We start from the raw sequence: 17,375 nt of genomic DNA, 5'->3' as shown, positions 1-17,375 counted from the left end.
TTGATTTTTGAATACTTAGTTAAACAGAGCAACTTTCAAAGCCGTTGAATATACATGAACCAAACTGAGTTAGCATTAGAAGATCTTTTTTCAAGGACAGTTTGATCTTGTTTGTTTGATTGATTCTTTTGATAGAGGCAGTCCACTTCTGGCATTACTCACTAGCTTTGCCTAAAGTGACATATGAATGCATAGAAGTAGATGAAGCAAGCAAAGAGTATAGGCATATTGGAAGTTGAGCCTGGCACAAATAAGTTATGCTAAGGTTTTAAATGTTGGGGAGTGTTAATATGAAAGACTGAGCTGTCAAGTAAACCTGTGTATGCAAGCAAAGTCTTATGAATTCAGAATGCAGTCTAGATACACTGCTTCAAGAGACAGGCTTGATATGAAAGTAAAGCTATAGTAATTAGATTTTGTGTGTGAGTTATTAAAATCTCCCAAACATGACACGGTATTCATGAGGCTCACTACGAAGTTTCTATCTGTGACAGTATTTCCTTCTGATTATCCTCCTGGAAAAGTCATAGTAGAAAAAGGATACAGAAGTTTTTATGCTACTGAGAGAAGGCAGACTATGAGAGGCTGAAGCTTGGTATTAACTTTTCTGGTTACATGCCCATAAAACTACAGTGTCTTGTCTCCACCTAAATTTTATAGCTGGATGGTGCTAGTTTTCCTGTGAATAAAAATGCAGACTCTATTTAAAGAATGGTTAGAAGTAGGCAAGTAAATGATGCAAGTATTTCAGCTGTTAAACTCTTTTTGGAAGAAAGCTCTTTTTGGAAGAAATCAATTACAGATTGACTGTAAATATCTCTTGCTTGGAGAAAAATAGACATTAGTAATTCATTTTTAACAAATAACTCTACTTGCTGTCTCCACTATGGAATATATTATGTATATTGTGACCTCTTTGTTATTAAATCTAAAAATGCAGACAAAACTTCCTCCCCTTTGCATTGCTGCTTACTCTTGCCTTCGCATCATGTCACTAATGAGGCTATGTTTTCATGAAGGACATCTAGAACTTTTAATGATGCTTAAAAAAGTGAAGACTTGTTTGAGTCTCTTCTCTGTTACTCTGACCTCCAGATCCAGCTCATCTGAGGAGACTAGGCTGTTTGGTTTGTGTTTTTTGTTTGTTTGTTTGTTTTTAAAGTGTTTTTTTGAGGGGAATTTGTCTTTTGTTTGGTTAGCAAATTAAATTTCCTCCCCTTTTAGCAAGATGAAGTGGAACAGAAGGATAGGAAATGATGCGGTGAGCCACTTTGTGGCAATAAACCATCAATTCAGCTGGGATGTACTGTGAAACTATGCCATCAGGTATGCAGACAAGATCATGGATTATTTTTTCATCAAATTTGTTTGTCCATTTGGTTCACAGTGGGAAAGTAGGATGGAAGTGTGTGGGAAGAGGAGCCTAAGCTGGTATTTCTGTTGAAGATTTGCATCACAAAATTCAGCTCCAGTGTTAGTATGAATAAATTTCTGTTATTTCTGGATTATAGTCTGAATTAATTCTTAGGTTTCTGTTCGATTATCTGTCTCTGTTACATCCATCAGATCAAGCGTTTTATGAGTCTTATGTATAGGGGATAGTAACATTGTTAGATATAGATTTTTCTTGGTACATTTAAGTAGTATTTTCAATATCTTTTAAAGACTAGATTCTGCAATTAAATGAGTCAAACTACTAGTATGCTTTCTCCCACTCTCCATCCGAAAAATTGAAAGCAGCAGTTCACCTTCTTAGGAAAATATTTTAGCAAGTAGCCAAATTGTATGCCTCAATATTGGTGAGGGCATACACAAACTGTCTGTAGAAAAGAGAAAAAACACACAGTATTATACTAATGTTATATTAAAAAAATCCTAAAATTTAAAAAGTGCTTTTTGTTGCATAGTCCTAGACAAAGGCTTGTGGTAAGTCAAGCAGAAAAAACTACTCTTGCCTTCTCCTGACCTTGTTGCTTGATGAAAACTCATGGTATTTATACCTGGCATATATTTAATTGACATTTTATTTTAGGCAGAAGGGAAGAATAAAATTCTTAGAATGTGTGAAAAAGGGAGAAGGAATGCTCAGGTCATATTTAGGGCACGGGGCTGAGGTCCTTTCCAAATTTCCATTTTCACTTTTTCTGTTATTGTTGTTGGCAAGTACCGTTAATAACAGAAAAAATATTCAGTTAAATATAACCTGAAACAAAACACATAGTGGCAGCCACCACTGTAAGTTTACTTTATTTTCACCCCACAATTGTATCCAAACAGAAATTCATCCTCTGTTTTTAAGGTGCTGCGTTTAAACACCAAGTAGACAATTATACGGCCACTAGCCTCACCTAAATATCCTGTGTAGAGTACCAGTGTAGTCCACTAATTAGTAAGGATGAGGTTGCCTTGTGCCAATGGACAAAACCTAGCTTTAAGCATGACTTGTCTTTCTAGCTGTGCTTCTAATCTTACTTGTCTCCCACTCAACACATGATATCAGATGATAGTAGCGATACTCATTTGGAGATGCTTGTTGTATGGAACTGTCCCTTACATAAGCTGGTGAAGGGTCTGGAGCACAAGTCTTATGAGGAGCGGCTGAGGGAGCTGGGGTTGTTGAGCCTGGAGAAGAGGAGGCTGAGGGGAGACCTTATTGCTCTCTACAGCTACCTGAAAGGAGGCTGTAGCGAGGTGGGGGTCGGTCTCTTCTCCCAAGTAACAAGTGATAGGATGAGAGGAAATAGCCTCAAGTTGCGCCAGGGGAGGTTTAAGTTGGATATTAGGAAAAATTGCTTCACCAAAAGGGTAGTCTAGCATTAGAACAGGCTGCCCAGGGAAGTGGTTGAGTCTCCATCCCTGGAGGTATTTAAAAGACACTTAGACATGGTTCTCAAGAACATGGTTTAGTGGTGGACTTGGCAGAGATAGCTTAACGGTTGGACTTGATGGTCTTAAAGGTCTCTTCCAACCTAAATGATTCTGTGATTCTATGAATAATCCCAAACAAATGCAAAAATGTTGTCGTAAAATAGGAGAGGTGGAAAGTCTTACGGTTTAAGAAAAAGCAGTCTTAACATGTTAGCAGATCATTAATGTGTTTGGAATGTTGGGATGAGTAAGGGAACAGAGGAGGGTGTTCCAGCCCTGGGCTGGTATCTGTCCTTGTGTTGACCAATTCTACTTACCTAAATCTCCCACAAGTCTGAAAGAAGGAATATTCACCTGCTAATTGGTACAGTCCTTCTGACACTCAAACAGAACTATGGTGCTGCTTTCTGTGAGTGTAGCTTTGTGCTGGAAGAAGTGCTTATCAGTGAAAAGTTAGGCAACCATGCTTGCTTGTGCTGCCTGCCTCTTCACCTTTGCCTGTGAGGCCTCACAGTGAACTGGCGCAAGCAGCTCAGTTGGTTAAGTAACAGTCTCTCAGACAGTTGTGCTGTGAAAATGGAGGCAGTAGTGATGGCATAAGGGCAGCGTAAGCTGCTGAAAGAAGTGCTTGTCAAGTGTGTACAAACTGCAGGCAAGGAAGGATGTCAAGGTAGCTTTGTAGGCAGGATTTAGCTGCTCTGCCTGTTTCTGAGCTGGACTTAAACAGTGAATAAGAAGTAGCCAACTGAAAATTTGCATACAGAGAGAGACGAGGGGCATGGTAGGACTCTCTCGCCTCTGTAGAAAGATTCAGTAAGAGTTTTGTAACACACTACCTAGGCCACACAAACTTGTTGTGTGGACTTTCTCAGCACTCAAGGCCTTGCCAACCCTTTGTAGTAGATCTCTGTCACCACATTAAATGCTTCACGTTACAAAATATTTCAAAAATATCTCTTTCAGCTCTATCTGGGAAAGAAGGAGATTGAAAAAATGGGCTTCACTAACTTGAATTCTGTCATTTCTTTGTGGATTCTGTATGAATAGTGGTGGGAAGACACTGATGAAGTAAATGTCATCTCCTTTACTAATCCAGAATATCCTCAACATATGCACACTGTACTTCAACTTTCAGGAGAACTGTCATAGTGTCAATTTATCTTTGCATTCTTCTAGAACATTTTTGCATTGGGTTTGTTTTTGCTTTCAATCAATGACTGAGAAGGCTTATCAGTTATACTGCTGCAGAAATGATGAGATGCTGGAAAGCATCTTTATAGTGTTCTTGTACTTCAGAAATAGTTTGGTAATCCACCTGCAAAATCAGTGGAGTTCCTAGCAGTTCTCTTATACCACATCCTTCCAGGGGGCATGTTATAATAAATAAATATGCTGTAACTATATGAGCAGGTATGTAACTTAGTATTGGTATCAAAACTTATAAATTGGAATAATGTTTCAGTGGACCATTCAAATACTAACAAAAAGGATAATCAAAATCTTGTGGTTATAAGAAACTAAGTTTTTTAAAAAGGGCTCTAGACTTAGCATGACTGTAGCAGGCCAATTATTATATGATGTCTTTATTTAATGTTTTATTGCATTTTTTTTTAGTATAAACACAGTTAAAACTACATTCATTTAATCCTACTTGTATCAGATTGAAGATATGAAGACAGTTATACGTTTGTAATGATGATGGTTCCCTGTATTGTAAGAGGCTCAAAGACTTGCTAGTCTTTTATTAGACCAAGTAAAAGACTTGACTACGTGATGAGCTTGGGGTTTAAAAGAGCTTTCATTGAGTTTTGGCTGCTATATTACTAGGTTAATGGTTGTCAGTGGAAAAGCAAAATCTAGGGAGATATCTTACGAGGTGGTGATTAAGTGATGTATCAGTGTAGGTACAGTCACGCGTCATGGCTGAAGGTTGTAATTTTGTAGTATCATTTTTCCCCTGTTGAAGCTGGTTTAGTCCCCAATCCTGGAGCAGTTCATTTTGTGCTGGAGTGAGCTACGGCTTCAGTTGTATGGATACAGGGCAGTTCTGCAGAGAGTGGTAATACAGATCGCTGCAGCCATCTGAGTTGTGTTTCTCTGTGTGTGTATCTTTTTAACCTGGGATTGCTTCATTGGTTTACAGCACAATCCCACAAGCAATATTATTACTGGATGAAACTGTAGTGATAGCGTGGCCTAGAAAGCATGAATACTTCCTCAGAAGGTTACATACATTTTCTTTTGGAATATGCTAGAACTTGTTCTGAGAAAGATGAATTATCTTTCAGATTATGGTTGATGTATAGACTCTCTGTATTATCTCTGATAGTTAGTTCTGGTCTTTGCAATTTGTTTTTAAGATCTATCTGCTCATCGTGGTGTTCTGTTGTAAATCCTCACACTTAGTTAATATTTTCTGTGGTATCCTCTAAGAATTTTGCCTGGAAATCAGTATCACATTTATCAGTTCCATTTTCATGTGCCAAACCTAGAAAGTATCTAATGCTCTAAGTTATTGATGCAGGCAATAGAATTAAGTTGAAAACAAATAATTTTTGTTGTAAACTATAAATTCCATGAAATATGTATGGCTAACAGTTCATAATTTACAGATTGTTCTCATTTGTAGACTAATACCTAGACAACTTATACTAATTTGTGAAAATCTTGCCATTACACATTTTCCTAACTTCTGCAAAAACGGTAAGTGCATAGCTTGTCAAAATAGTAGATTCTGGTTTCTGCACTAAGATGCTTATTTGAATCCTGAGTTGAGTCAACTAAGACAACTTTTAAAAACAGAAGTTGGAAAATTATTTTTTTTCTGAAAAAGTCTGTTGTGGTTTTTTTATATCAGTGCATATAAAATTAAATATGAAATTGTGAGAATACATGTTAAGTCCTTGACAATAACTTGTCTGTCAAAATAATAACAGATGTATTTGGGGCCAGAGTTTATAATGAAACCACAAAATAGCTACAAGTTGCTCAAAAAAGGCACCTGCTGCCGGAGTCGGACATGCTAAAACAACAAGTTTTTTCACTGCCTTCTTGAAAAATGCAGAGATTTCTTCTGTTGAATAAACATTAAGTTAAAAAGCAAGCTAAAATCCCCCACAACTGGAGTTACAGCAGTAGTGGTGTTTTGTTTTTTTTTCCAGCCCTCCTGTAAATAAAAAGAAGGGCTGGCTTAATAAAAGACCGTCCTTAATAATTTCTACCACTTACTACCTGCACATATTGCTGTTTTTGTTTAATTAGCAGGATATGCATTTTACAATCAAAATATGGTGTTCAATACCTGGATGCTGGCATACTCAATATACTTCTGATAACTAAAAATTAATACTGATTTTGGATATTAATTGCATTCCAGTGTCCATCCAAATAGAATGTGATATGTATCAGACATCTAGTAACCATTTCATTGACAAACTTTAATGAGATTAATTTAAAATATAACCATTCAAAGAAGCGTAACTTGGGCTGTGTATGGTGTACTCTACTGCTCAGCTGAATAGGCTGCTCTTTACATTAGCCTATATTTTTATTGCAAATGGATTTAATTGGTGGCAACTGAAAGCAATTAGAATTGGAATTTCTTTAAAATGCGTTTTTTTTTTTATTTCTTTTAATGTCAAAATGATTTTGCAGAGTGTTTGTCACAATTAGATGTTGCATTTAAATATACTGTTAAGATCCAGTTTCGTGGTTAACAATAATAAGTCTGTACTGCTGCCAGAGGGGAATGAACACAGTCATGTTGCCCTCCATCCCACACTAACACCTGTGCTCCTTCATGAGCACCTCAATTTGGCTGAAAAGGTTTTCAACATCCTAACCTGGTCATCGCCTTCTGTTGTGGATGACCTTCCCAACACTGGGGGAGCAGCAGGAACACATGGTCAGTTGCAGGGATGAAAAGAACCAAATTGCTCCTTTGAGCACAGGCAGTCTATAAACCAGTCCTCTATGAGTAGCACTTCCACAACCAATACAAGCAGGCATGATGGCTTACTGCTGCCAAAAGGATGCTTTCTTAGTCCTGTCTCCTCTTCAAGTATCCCTACCCCTTTCTTTGCACTGGATCCTGGCACTTTTCAACCCCTCTTTCATCTGATAAAAACTAACCAAACTCAGCATAGAGTGCTGGTAGGTTGGAGAATTGAGTTGTCTCATGGAAAATCTCTTGGGCACCAGAGCTGGTGCAAGATAAACAGCTCATGACCATGAGCAGATGGGAATACTGGGGCAAGGGCAATGGGAACCTCCCTTCTACCTAAGTGGTGAGGACCTGCTTGGATCACCTTATTCCATCTTGTAGAACTTAGTCTCAGCTTTTTCGTGGAAGTTGTGTGCTTTTATAGAATAGTGTGGTGAAAGTTTCAGGAACCTTAACTGCCTTTCAGAGGTGTTGTGGTACCTTGTTTCTTGTTGGAATTTTGAAGCTGGTGCTTGGCTGGCATACTAGAGCAGTCTTAAAGGGTAAACCGACTTAACTGGCAGCTAGGTGCTGATTTTTGAATGAAGAACTTGTAGTGCTCAAACTCTTCTCTGTTAGTAGTTAGAGCCTCAAATTGTCAGTATTCTTAAAGCATACAATTTGATTTTCAGTATTTTTTTCTAAATATATGATCCACCATCAAATTAATACGACAAAGATTAGGTTTAAAAAAAGTGCCATAGGTATATTTAAATGTGTCTTGAGTTAGTTTTGCTCAAGATCCACTGTGTCCAGTCACAAATGCTGACCTTATCTGTGTGGCTGTGTGTTTACTCATATCTGGAAGCAATGGTGTATTGCAGACCCAGAGCTTGCAGCCATCTCATTTCTTTTCAATAGCATTTGTTATTCTTGATCTTTTTAAATGTAAACTGTAGTAGGATAAATAATAAAAGAAGTAAGAAGTGTAACACAGCTGAACTTGCTAGCAGCTTGAGACAGAAGGAAAAGTTGTGTGGTTAGCATTTTTTTTCCCTGAAAAATAAGTTCACAGCAATAGTGGATAATGTGTATAGAAAGGGGGTGTTCTTGGGAAGAATAAGTTACAGGAGTTGCACTTTTATATCAAGCTCTTTCTCTGTAACAGCTTTTACTAGTAATCTTGTCTTTTATTTTTTAGCGTGGACCTGACGAGCTTCTTTGTACTGGTGTCAGTAACAAGGCTTTTACCATGAACAATTCTGCTCCAGCTACAGGTATATATAAAAAAAGATTTTTTTATCACAGTTCTTCTTCAATAGTGTGTGTTTTCTCTGTAAATGTATTTTTTTTTTGTATTCGTTATTGTCACCATGAGCAGCCTCACCAAGCCTGAACTGTAATCTGACTCCAGCAGTGGAGCCACTGGAGTCTATCCATTTCAATAACAGTACTGAGGAGCTCCAAAACTGATCAGTTGAAATGGAAAAAAAAAAAAAAAATCTATTTTCTGTAATCATGATCAAGCAGGTAGCCTTCTGTACAGATTCTTGAAGTGCCTACTCAATTTTCCTCTAGTTGTGCATTTGAAAGGAATTTTTGAAGTATTTCAAGGTTGTCAGGATTACAAAGACAGAAGATGAATATCCTATGTAAGTGTCAGTTTGGTGGAACATAGGGCACGATCTGTGGATTCGTGATAAACAGTTAAGCTGATTCCTTGGGTGTTCTTGTTCCTGCTTTCTACCCTGCGTCCAGAACTTCTTGAGCAGCAGTACAGTCAGTCCTGTGATTTGTTTCCAGATGTTTTCCTGCCAGTTCTTGTCTGCACACAGTCTCTACGAGTTGACATGAATGGTAGTGTTTTTGCAAGGGAAGCAGTAGGAAAAATGATTTTTTTTTTTCCCTCAATCAGATGTTTTCTTGATGTGGTACATATCTGCACAGGTTGTTCTTCAGCAGAGTGATTTTTTTGGGAGGTGGTAGGAAATTGGATAGACAGGTGCAGGGTAAGGAAACTGGGTCTATTTAAGCAATGTGATGACTCAGTGTGAAACCACAGCCACATGTTTCTTCAAACATGTTAAACTAGTACTACCATCCAAAGAAATTTCTGCTCTGCCCCACTCCATGTGTTGAGAAAGATGCAGTAAGTGTATTTGGTTACCTGTGGTTTTAGATCAGACAAAAAGTTGAAAGTGAGAGAAAGCTGGGATTGCTTCCTTTAGATGTACTTTCAGCTTAGGTGGGCTTGAAGTATTAATGGCCCATGGCTGCATAAGTTAACTTTAAGTAAAGTAAATTAACTAACTCATGACATAGACAATTGCCTGTCAGCAGTGGTTTCCAAATAGTTGATTTTACAATGGGGCAAGGGACACAGCATATGACCTCTTGATAAGCATCTAAGCCCTACTTGCTATTTCCAATAGGGAAGAAGGGGAAGGAAGAGTCTGAGGAGCTAACTTGAAGATTTTTCTTTTTGATGTCTTTGACTTGCACATGTCAGATTGTTCATACTTCTGCTAATCGATTCAGCGTGACGTCCAGAGGCTTCTGCTTGGCTTGAGACAGCATTAGCTTATAACTCAGCAATTTAATAGCTGAAATATATTTCAGGCCTGTGTAGATGGTATTTTTGTGAGAAGAAACCAGCTGGCAAGGAATATAAATTTGTATTGAGTTCAAGTCGCTTTTATTAATTACCAGTCCAACCACTGATCCTTCATAGTGACATCCAGGGTGTCTAAATGATATTAAACTTTAAAATGAGATAGATGTGTTTGTCTCCTAATAAATTCCAAACCCCTCTAATTCTCATTGATAGCCCTGTACTTAATTTTGGATTTATATAATCTCTATTGAGGTGCATCTCTTTACCTAATACAACTGCTTCACCTGCAGCATTTTTTTGGTCTGGTGGGTTACATATCTAAAATATGTTTTGCGATTCTTGATCTGAGGCTAGTCACTTGGGAAATATATTTGCACCAGTCATGAATCATGATTGTAATGAACTTCCCTTTTTAGCACCAGACCCCAGATTTCACTTTGTTCATAAGGCTTCTTGTATCTTTGTATGTCTGAAAGCATTTTTTGCTTTCACCTAATTGAGTATAAAATTTAGAAGAGATGTTGAACATGCTTTAAAGAATTGTTGAATCAATTTTGAAATTTAGATTCCAGAAAAAACACATAATTGTCGCTCTGCATCAACATTAGTATCAAACAACAGCTGGAGAAAGAAGGCATGGTTCAAAAAATGCTGAGGTCTTTATGCTTGGGATGGAATGAGTGCTAGCTTTTATTGCTGATTTAGTGACTTAGCTAAAGTTCCACAAAACTTAATATAATTACAACAGGAAAAGAAGCACTTTAATAGCATTGTTAGGTCAGGTGTTGGTAACTGTTCAGAAGCCAGATCAACTAGAGCTAACATATGCTTGCTAATGGGTAGATAGTGAAATAGAGTATGCACACTGTATGTACACAGGGTGAAACTGTTCTGGTAAGCACTGTCCTTTTTGGCTGAATGCCTGACCTGAAAACTCCTGTAACAGTGAAGATGCAGAGAGAAAATCCTGTGCTTGCCACTTAGCTCCATCTTGTTACCTCTGATAATGAGTCAGAATCCAGAAAGTTTACTTATGCAAGAGTTTCTCATCTTAAACTAAAGGCAAAATTACTGTTAGGTTTCATTTCCTGCTTTCTTTAGTCAAGCAGTCCTTGATTTAGTAAAGTCAAGGATATCTTGTCCATTTTGAACCTGAAAAGTAGATTTAACAAAATAGGATGGGTTCTTAGCCTTTAATAGTAACATATCCTGTTGTGGTTTGGTACTGATATGCATTTAATATGTTTCTGTTTGTCTTAAAGTCTCATCCCCAACAAGTGTGTCACATGTTCACATTTTTCAGAATGCACACAGAGCACATGATGCCATTTAAAATTTCTTGATGGAAAAATCAATGCATAACAGACTTTTCTGTTTTGCAGGTAGGGGAATTAGTTAACTTGGCTTATGAGTGTGCCATGGTTGGGGTTTAGATCATCTAACTTGGGAGTTTTACAGACTTCCACTAGTAAAAAAAACCCTCTGTAAAGATACTTATACAGAATGACTTGTCTGAACCACTTCTCAGCCTTAGACTGTACTCAAAACATACAGCAAAATCTGAAGTTACTTACTAAGTGCATACAGATATTTTTTTCCTAATCTTTTGTTATTCTCCTTGGAAGGCTAAATGCAACACAGGAGATGTTAAGGCTCTCTCTCTTGGTGGAATGAAACTATTTGTGGCACATAAGTAAAAAAGAATGCTGCTTCTTCCTTTAACTTAAGTGGTATGCAGTTAGACTTAATACAATTTCCATCAAATATGCTGTCTTTCCTCTCAGTTTAGGATATTTTTTTCGCCAAATCTCATCAGCCTCTGTAGGTTGCTTTAGGAGAATCTCTGGCTGGGATCTGTAGTTTGGCTAATGAATTTCATTTTTACTACTTTACAATATTATTCCATTGTGATAGCTTCTAGAACAATATGCCTGTTCCAGATGTGGTGTTCTGCTTAAAAGTGCTCTCAAGGACTCAGAGTCATCTCCTTAAAATATAACCATCGATCACTTACCTTTTACAGGATCCAAATAGGAATATGTTAAAAAAAAGGCAGTTTGCCAAAGTGGAAGACGTTAGAATCTGTATGGATTTCAAGCCTCACTGCTGTCTATCCTTTTCAAAGACTTTTTAAAACTTGCAACCATGTGGGACAGCAGGCTTTCTTTACTAAAATAAAAAAAAAAAAAAATTATTTGAGGTAGCAACTGAATCTAATTAAGAAACATACCATGCAGGAAGATAAGTTAGTAATAATAATAATAAAAAAAGACTATTACCTCCTAATTACTACTTTCCCCTCTTCTGTGTATTTAACATTTTGTAAATATGTTACATGGGTATTTGGGAAGAAGTTATTGGCCTCTCTGTCTGTAAGACTTAAAAAAAAAAAGCAAAAAAGAAAAGAAAGAAACAAACAAACCCAAAGCAAAACAAACACACCACGCATTCCACATGCAGTGGAGGCTTGGAGCTGAAGGCGTCTTTTTAAACTGTCCTTTGGTTACATATGAACTATCCTTTCTTAGGATTCTAAGAGCTAGAGATAAGTCAATGTCAGTGCTGAGATAGCAGTTTCTCACTTCTAGGTTTTGGTATCTATACTGTGCAATAAGTTTGTCTTGTTTGCTTGTCCATCCACCTCCCTAAAATATTTTAGATAATGGGAATGACAAGAAGAAATTTAAAGGAGACAAATCACCATGCTCCCCTTCACGTGTCCTTCATCTTCGTAAAATTCCAAGGGATGTTACTGAAGCAGAAATCATTTCATTAGGCCTCCCTTTTGGCAAAGTAACCAACATCTTGATGCTAAAAGGAAAAAGTCAGGTATGTAATTTTCAATGTTTCAATTATAAGAGCAAGGCTGAAGATGTGGTTCATGTTATGACCCTGTTGCTATTGCATTTGGCTGAAATGATTTTAACGATTTTTAAATATGTCATTGATAGCTCAAGATTTTCGTGTTTTCAAATGTGAAATGATTTTTAAAGTTTTTTAATATACTTTTGGATTAAATAATGATCTAGTAACTTCTTAATAACATTGCTAAACATTATATCCACCTTATGTAAGAACATATTGATGATAAAGAACTACATTGTCACGATTGATGTCGACACATGTCTTGAAATAACCTGCCTGATTAAATAATTAACATGCATGCTCATTTTCACGTGAAACAAATTGCTTAGGTTTTTTTTTTTAATCCTTTTGGATGTGACAGGGTAGTTCACATCATGAATAAACACTGAAATCCTAAAAATAGGAGCCATTCATTCAAAAATTGTCTAGAGCACCGAGCTGGGTTAATATAACGCACAAACTGATAGATGTTTAGTGTCCTGTTCCTACTTTTTAAATCATTACGTGTATCTGCTACCTAGGTACTAGTGCTTGGATTCAGGAATCTAATAAATTCATCAGCAGTGTGGTATTTTTAGCAGCATTGCTTCCCATATGTCATACTTATTCCACCTCTTCTTTAATGACTTATTGTACTTACAATGTAAAACCTTTTAAGAAAACCCACAAATCAAATTAAATATCCCCATAAATGCACACACACAAATGCATTTTAATGCTGAGCAAATCAGTACTGTACTTTCACATGATCTTTTTCTAGTGAGAGTGGAATTGGGAATAAACGGTCCTTTGATGCTTTGTTCTCTCCTGCAAACAAAACAACACTGAAAACTGCTATGTATTGGTTGCAGGCATTTTTGGAAATGGCTTCTGAAGAAGCTGCTGTTACTATGGTGAACTACTATACTCCTGCTAAACCTCACCTCCGTAGTCAACCTGTTTATATTCAGTATTCTAATCACAGAGAACTTAAGACTGACAATCTACCTAATCAGGCTGTAAGTATAATATTTCTATTTAACAAGACAGAATTGCACATGAGTTGTGTACTGGTTTTGGCTAGGATAAGAGTTCATTTTCTTCATAGTAGCTTGTGACACTTACATAGCGTCAAGGCCTTTTCTGCTTCTCACACTGCCCTGCCAGTGTGAGTGCACAAGAAGTTGGGAGGGGACACAGCTGGGACAGCTGACCCCAACTGACCAAAGGGATATCCCACACCATAGGACGTCATGCTCAGCAATGAAAGCTGGGGGAAGAAGGGGGAAGGTGGGACATTCGGAGTGATGGTGTTTTGTCTTCCCAAGTAACTATTACACGTGATGAAGCCCTGCTTTCCTGGAGATGGCTGAACACCTGCCTGCTGATGTAGTAGAGGAATTCCTTATTTTGCCTTGCTTGCATGTGCAGATTTTGCTTCACCTATTAAACTGTCTGTATCTCAGCCCATGAGTTTTCTCACTTTTACCCTTCTGATTCTCTCCCCATCCTGCTCGGGGGAAGCGACCGAGCAGCTGTGTGGCACTTAGCTGCCTACCAGGGTTAAACCACAACATTAGCAAATAAACAGATTATTCTATGCTACACCAATAATCAAATTCTGATAGATATTATTTCTGTCTGTTGTTATCTAAGCAGTAACTTCTTTCAGACAGGGACTTCTCAATATCTGTAAAATTACTGTGGAGGAGCTCAGGCTCAAGAATGGTTCATCCTGACGAGCAGGAAATCAAGTGAAGGTGGTGGGAGGACTGCTTGGATGACCAAGGAGCTCCTGACTGAACTCAAACATAAAAAAGATGCATAGAGCAGGTAGAATCACGGACAGGTGACCCAGGAGGAATATAGAGCATTATCTGAACGCGCAGGGATGTGGTTAGGAAAGTCAAAGACGACATGGAGTTGGCTCTGGCGAGGGATGTGAACAGCAACAAGAATGGCTCCTCAGAGTGTATTAGCAGCAAAAGGAAGATTTAGGGAATATGTGGGCCTGCTACTGAATGGGGCAGGGGCCCTCATGACAAAGGGCATGGAAAAGGCTGAAGTACTGGATGCCTGCTCCTCAGTCTTTAGTGGTTAAGACTTGCCCTCGGGAATACCAAGCAACTGAGAACAGTGGGAAAGTCCTGATGAAGGAAGTAGAGAAGAATCTCATTAGGGAACATTTAACCAAACTGGATAAACAAAAGTCTGTGGCCCTAATGAGATCACTTGTGAGTGCTGAGGGAGCTGGCTGATGACATTGCAAGGCCGCCCTTACCATCATGGAAAGGTCATGGCAATTGGAGGAGGTTCCTGAGGACTAGAAGAAAGCAAATCTCTCTCCTATCTTAAAAAAGGACAAGAAGGAGGATCCAGGGAACCACTGGCTGATCAGCCTTACCTTGGTCCCTGGGAAGGTAATGGAGCAACTAATCCTGGAAACCATTTCCAAACATTCTAAGGACAAGAAGGTGGTTGGGAAAAGCCAGCATGGGTTTTTGAAAAGGAAGTAATGCCTGACCAATATGATAGCCTTGTACGGTGAGAAGACTGGTTTGGTGGATCAGAGGAGAGCAGTGGATGTTGTTTATCTTTATTTTGGTAAGACTTTCCACATTGTTTCCTGTAACATCCCAATAGACACACTGATTAAATACAGTCTAGATAAGTAGACTGTGAAGTCATCTGAAAGGCTAAAATGGTTGTGACCAGTGGCATGAAGTCCAGCTGGGGGCCAGTCGCTAGTGGAGTACCCTAGGGGTTGATACTGTGTCCAACACTGTTTAACGTCTTCATTAATGTCCTGGAAGATGGGATGGGGAACATCCTCAGCAAGTCTGCTGACAACATGGGACTGGGAGTAGAGTCCCATGGGAAGCTGACACCCCACATGGTTGTGCTGCCATTCAGAAGGACCTTGAAAATCTGGAGAAATGGACTGACAGGAGGAACCTCATTAAGTTCAACACAGGGAAATGCCAACTCCTGCACCTGAGGAGGATTAACCCTAGGGACCATTGTACACTAGAGCCAAGCAGCTGGAAAGCAGCTTGGCAGAGAAGGACCTGGGTGTCCTGGTGGATAACACACATGCCCTCCGCCTCCTGGGATGCAGAAGGCAGAGTTGCTGGCAGATTGAGGGAGATGACCTTCCCCTCTACTCAACATCGATGAGACACATCTGGAATGCTGTGTCCAGTCCTGGGCTCCTCAGTACAGGAGAGACATGGACATAGTGGAGCAAATCCAGGAAAAGGCCATGAAGATTGTTAAGGAACTGGAGCATCTATGATACAAGGATGAAGAAGAGAAGGCTTGGGGGTACCTTAGCAATATCTGCAAATATGTGGTGAGGGAGGAGTAAAGAGGGTGGAGACAGACACTTTTCAGTGGTGCCCAGTGACAGGACAATAGGCAATGAGCATAAGTTTAAATACTGAAAAATCCACTTAAAAAAAAAAAAAAAACATCTTTTTACTGTGAGAGTGGTCAAACGTTGGAATGGGATTCTCTGAGAGATTGTGGAGTCTCCATCCTCAGATACATTAAAAACCTGACTGGAAACGGTCCTAAGCATCCTGCTGTAGGTGACCCTGCTATTACATTCTACACTAGAAGTACTTGCTTACAATATGTTTTAAATAACTTTTTCCATTCCTAAGTTTTAACATTAGGTAACAGCTCTCAATAGCTTCAGAATATGAAGAAAATATCATGTCTTCTCTGGTAAATCTTTTCTCTGAAAAATTAGTCCTGATTTTTTTCCCGCTGTTACTGTGTCCATAATACAGTAGCAGGAACACCACAAAAACATACCACTTCAATTTTATATGTTTGTGTTTTCTTAAAGTTAATTGCTAATCATGGGTCTGTAGATGCTATATGAAGAACACATGGAAGAGCAAACCCAGCTGATGCATGATGAACCACTTGCTGCCCAAAAAGCAGCTCTTTTGAAGCATTTCACTTTATCAGATATGGATGTTATTGTGAGGGGTCATGTAACCTGCTTTTGTAAGATTTGTGTTGTTGGCATGGTTCCAAGGACTTGCCAAACTCAGGAATAGCAAATCATCATCTTTAAGTTGTTCAAGTTTATTCTTAATAGTGTTGTCTTTTTTAATGTTGACTGTTTATTCTAAAAAGAAGCCTAGATCCAATAAAACGGATATTTTTCACTGATAAAACATCAGTTTTATGTGTAACTTCATGCCAAACACCAGAATTATTTTCTTCCTTGTATTTTTGAAGTACTAAAAATTGATTTCTTAAGAATATGAATTGAACATTGCAGATGACTGATTTAAATTCTAATCTCTAAACAAGGAAATACTCTTTGCACAACAAGATCAAAGTATACAAACCATCATATTGAATTTTTGGATTCCTGGATGAATTGCAAATGACCTGCCATTTAGATACATAAATTATATAACACGATGTGTGTATCACGATTTTGTTTTCTATAAGAATGTTGCAAGTAGTGATTGGGGCAAAAATCAGTGCTCATTTATAATTTGTGCTGACACAAAAGTCACTGAAATCCTGCAAGCTTGTCAATCTGATAAATGTTATTTGTGTCTTTCCTCATTGAAGATTGCTGGATTGGTTTGTTATCTGCAAAAACAAATAAATAAAATAAAAAGTTTTTTTTAAGGTTGTGGTATATGTAACAACCTCAGGAAAACTATACTCATATTTGCAAATAAGACTCCTTGTATCCGTTTCTCAGAGTATTTTCAACTCAGTGTGTGACACTTGCTTTCTCCTTCTATAAAAATGACATTGTCTCCTTTAAAAATTTTTTTTTGCGCTGTTACATTTGAATTTTATTTAAATTTTAGAGACCCTAGGAGAGCAGCTGAACACTACCTTACCGACCTAGCATCTAGGCTCAGGCCTGAAGTACAGATTATTTTGCAGGATTACATGTTTCTGAAACTGGGTAACATCTTTACCGTGTGCCATGTTTAGTCCATCTTCCGAGGAAATAGTGTTACTGAGAGATGACTTCAAGTCACAACCCTACATTTGGAAAATAACATCTCTCCATAGTGCCCTCAGAGGTAGTCTGAAGACCTTTTTGAGGAAAGACTATCAAAAACAAGCATAGAGACTTCTGAA

The 17,375-nt window shown here is 38.2% G+C and overlaps 1 protein-coding gene across 4 annotated transcripts in view; it reads left to right on the top strand.

Moving 5' to 3' along the window:
* PTBP3 (polypyrimidine tract binding protein 3) overlaps positions 1-17,375 on the top strand; it is a 55,281-nt gene that overhangs the window by 18,298 nt on the left and 19,608 nt on the right. For all 4 annotated transcript variants that reach the window (XM_082337548.1, XM_082337546.1, XM_082337545.1 and 1 more), the window contains 3 exons: positions 7,992-8,067; positions 12,064-12,233; positions 13,121-13,267. In XM_082337548.1, coding sequence (XP_082193674.1) covers positions 8,043-8,067; positions 12,064-12,233; positions 13,121-13,267 — 342 coding nt within the window. In that variant the 5' untranslated portion in view covers positions 7,992-8,042. The remainder of the gene's footprint in view (positions 1-7,991; positions 8,068-12,063; positions 12,234-13,120; positions 13,268-17,375) is intronic.

Source organism: Platalea leucorodia, assembly GCF_965183815.1.
Source record: "Platalea leucorodia genome assembly, chromosome: Z".
Lineage (NCBI taxonomy): Eukaryota > Metazoa > Chordata > Aves > Pelecaniformes > Threskiornithidae > Platalea > Platalea leucorodia.
This window is presented reverse-complemented; position numbering and strand designations above follow the sequence as displayed.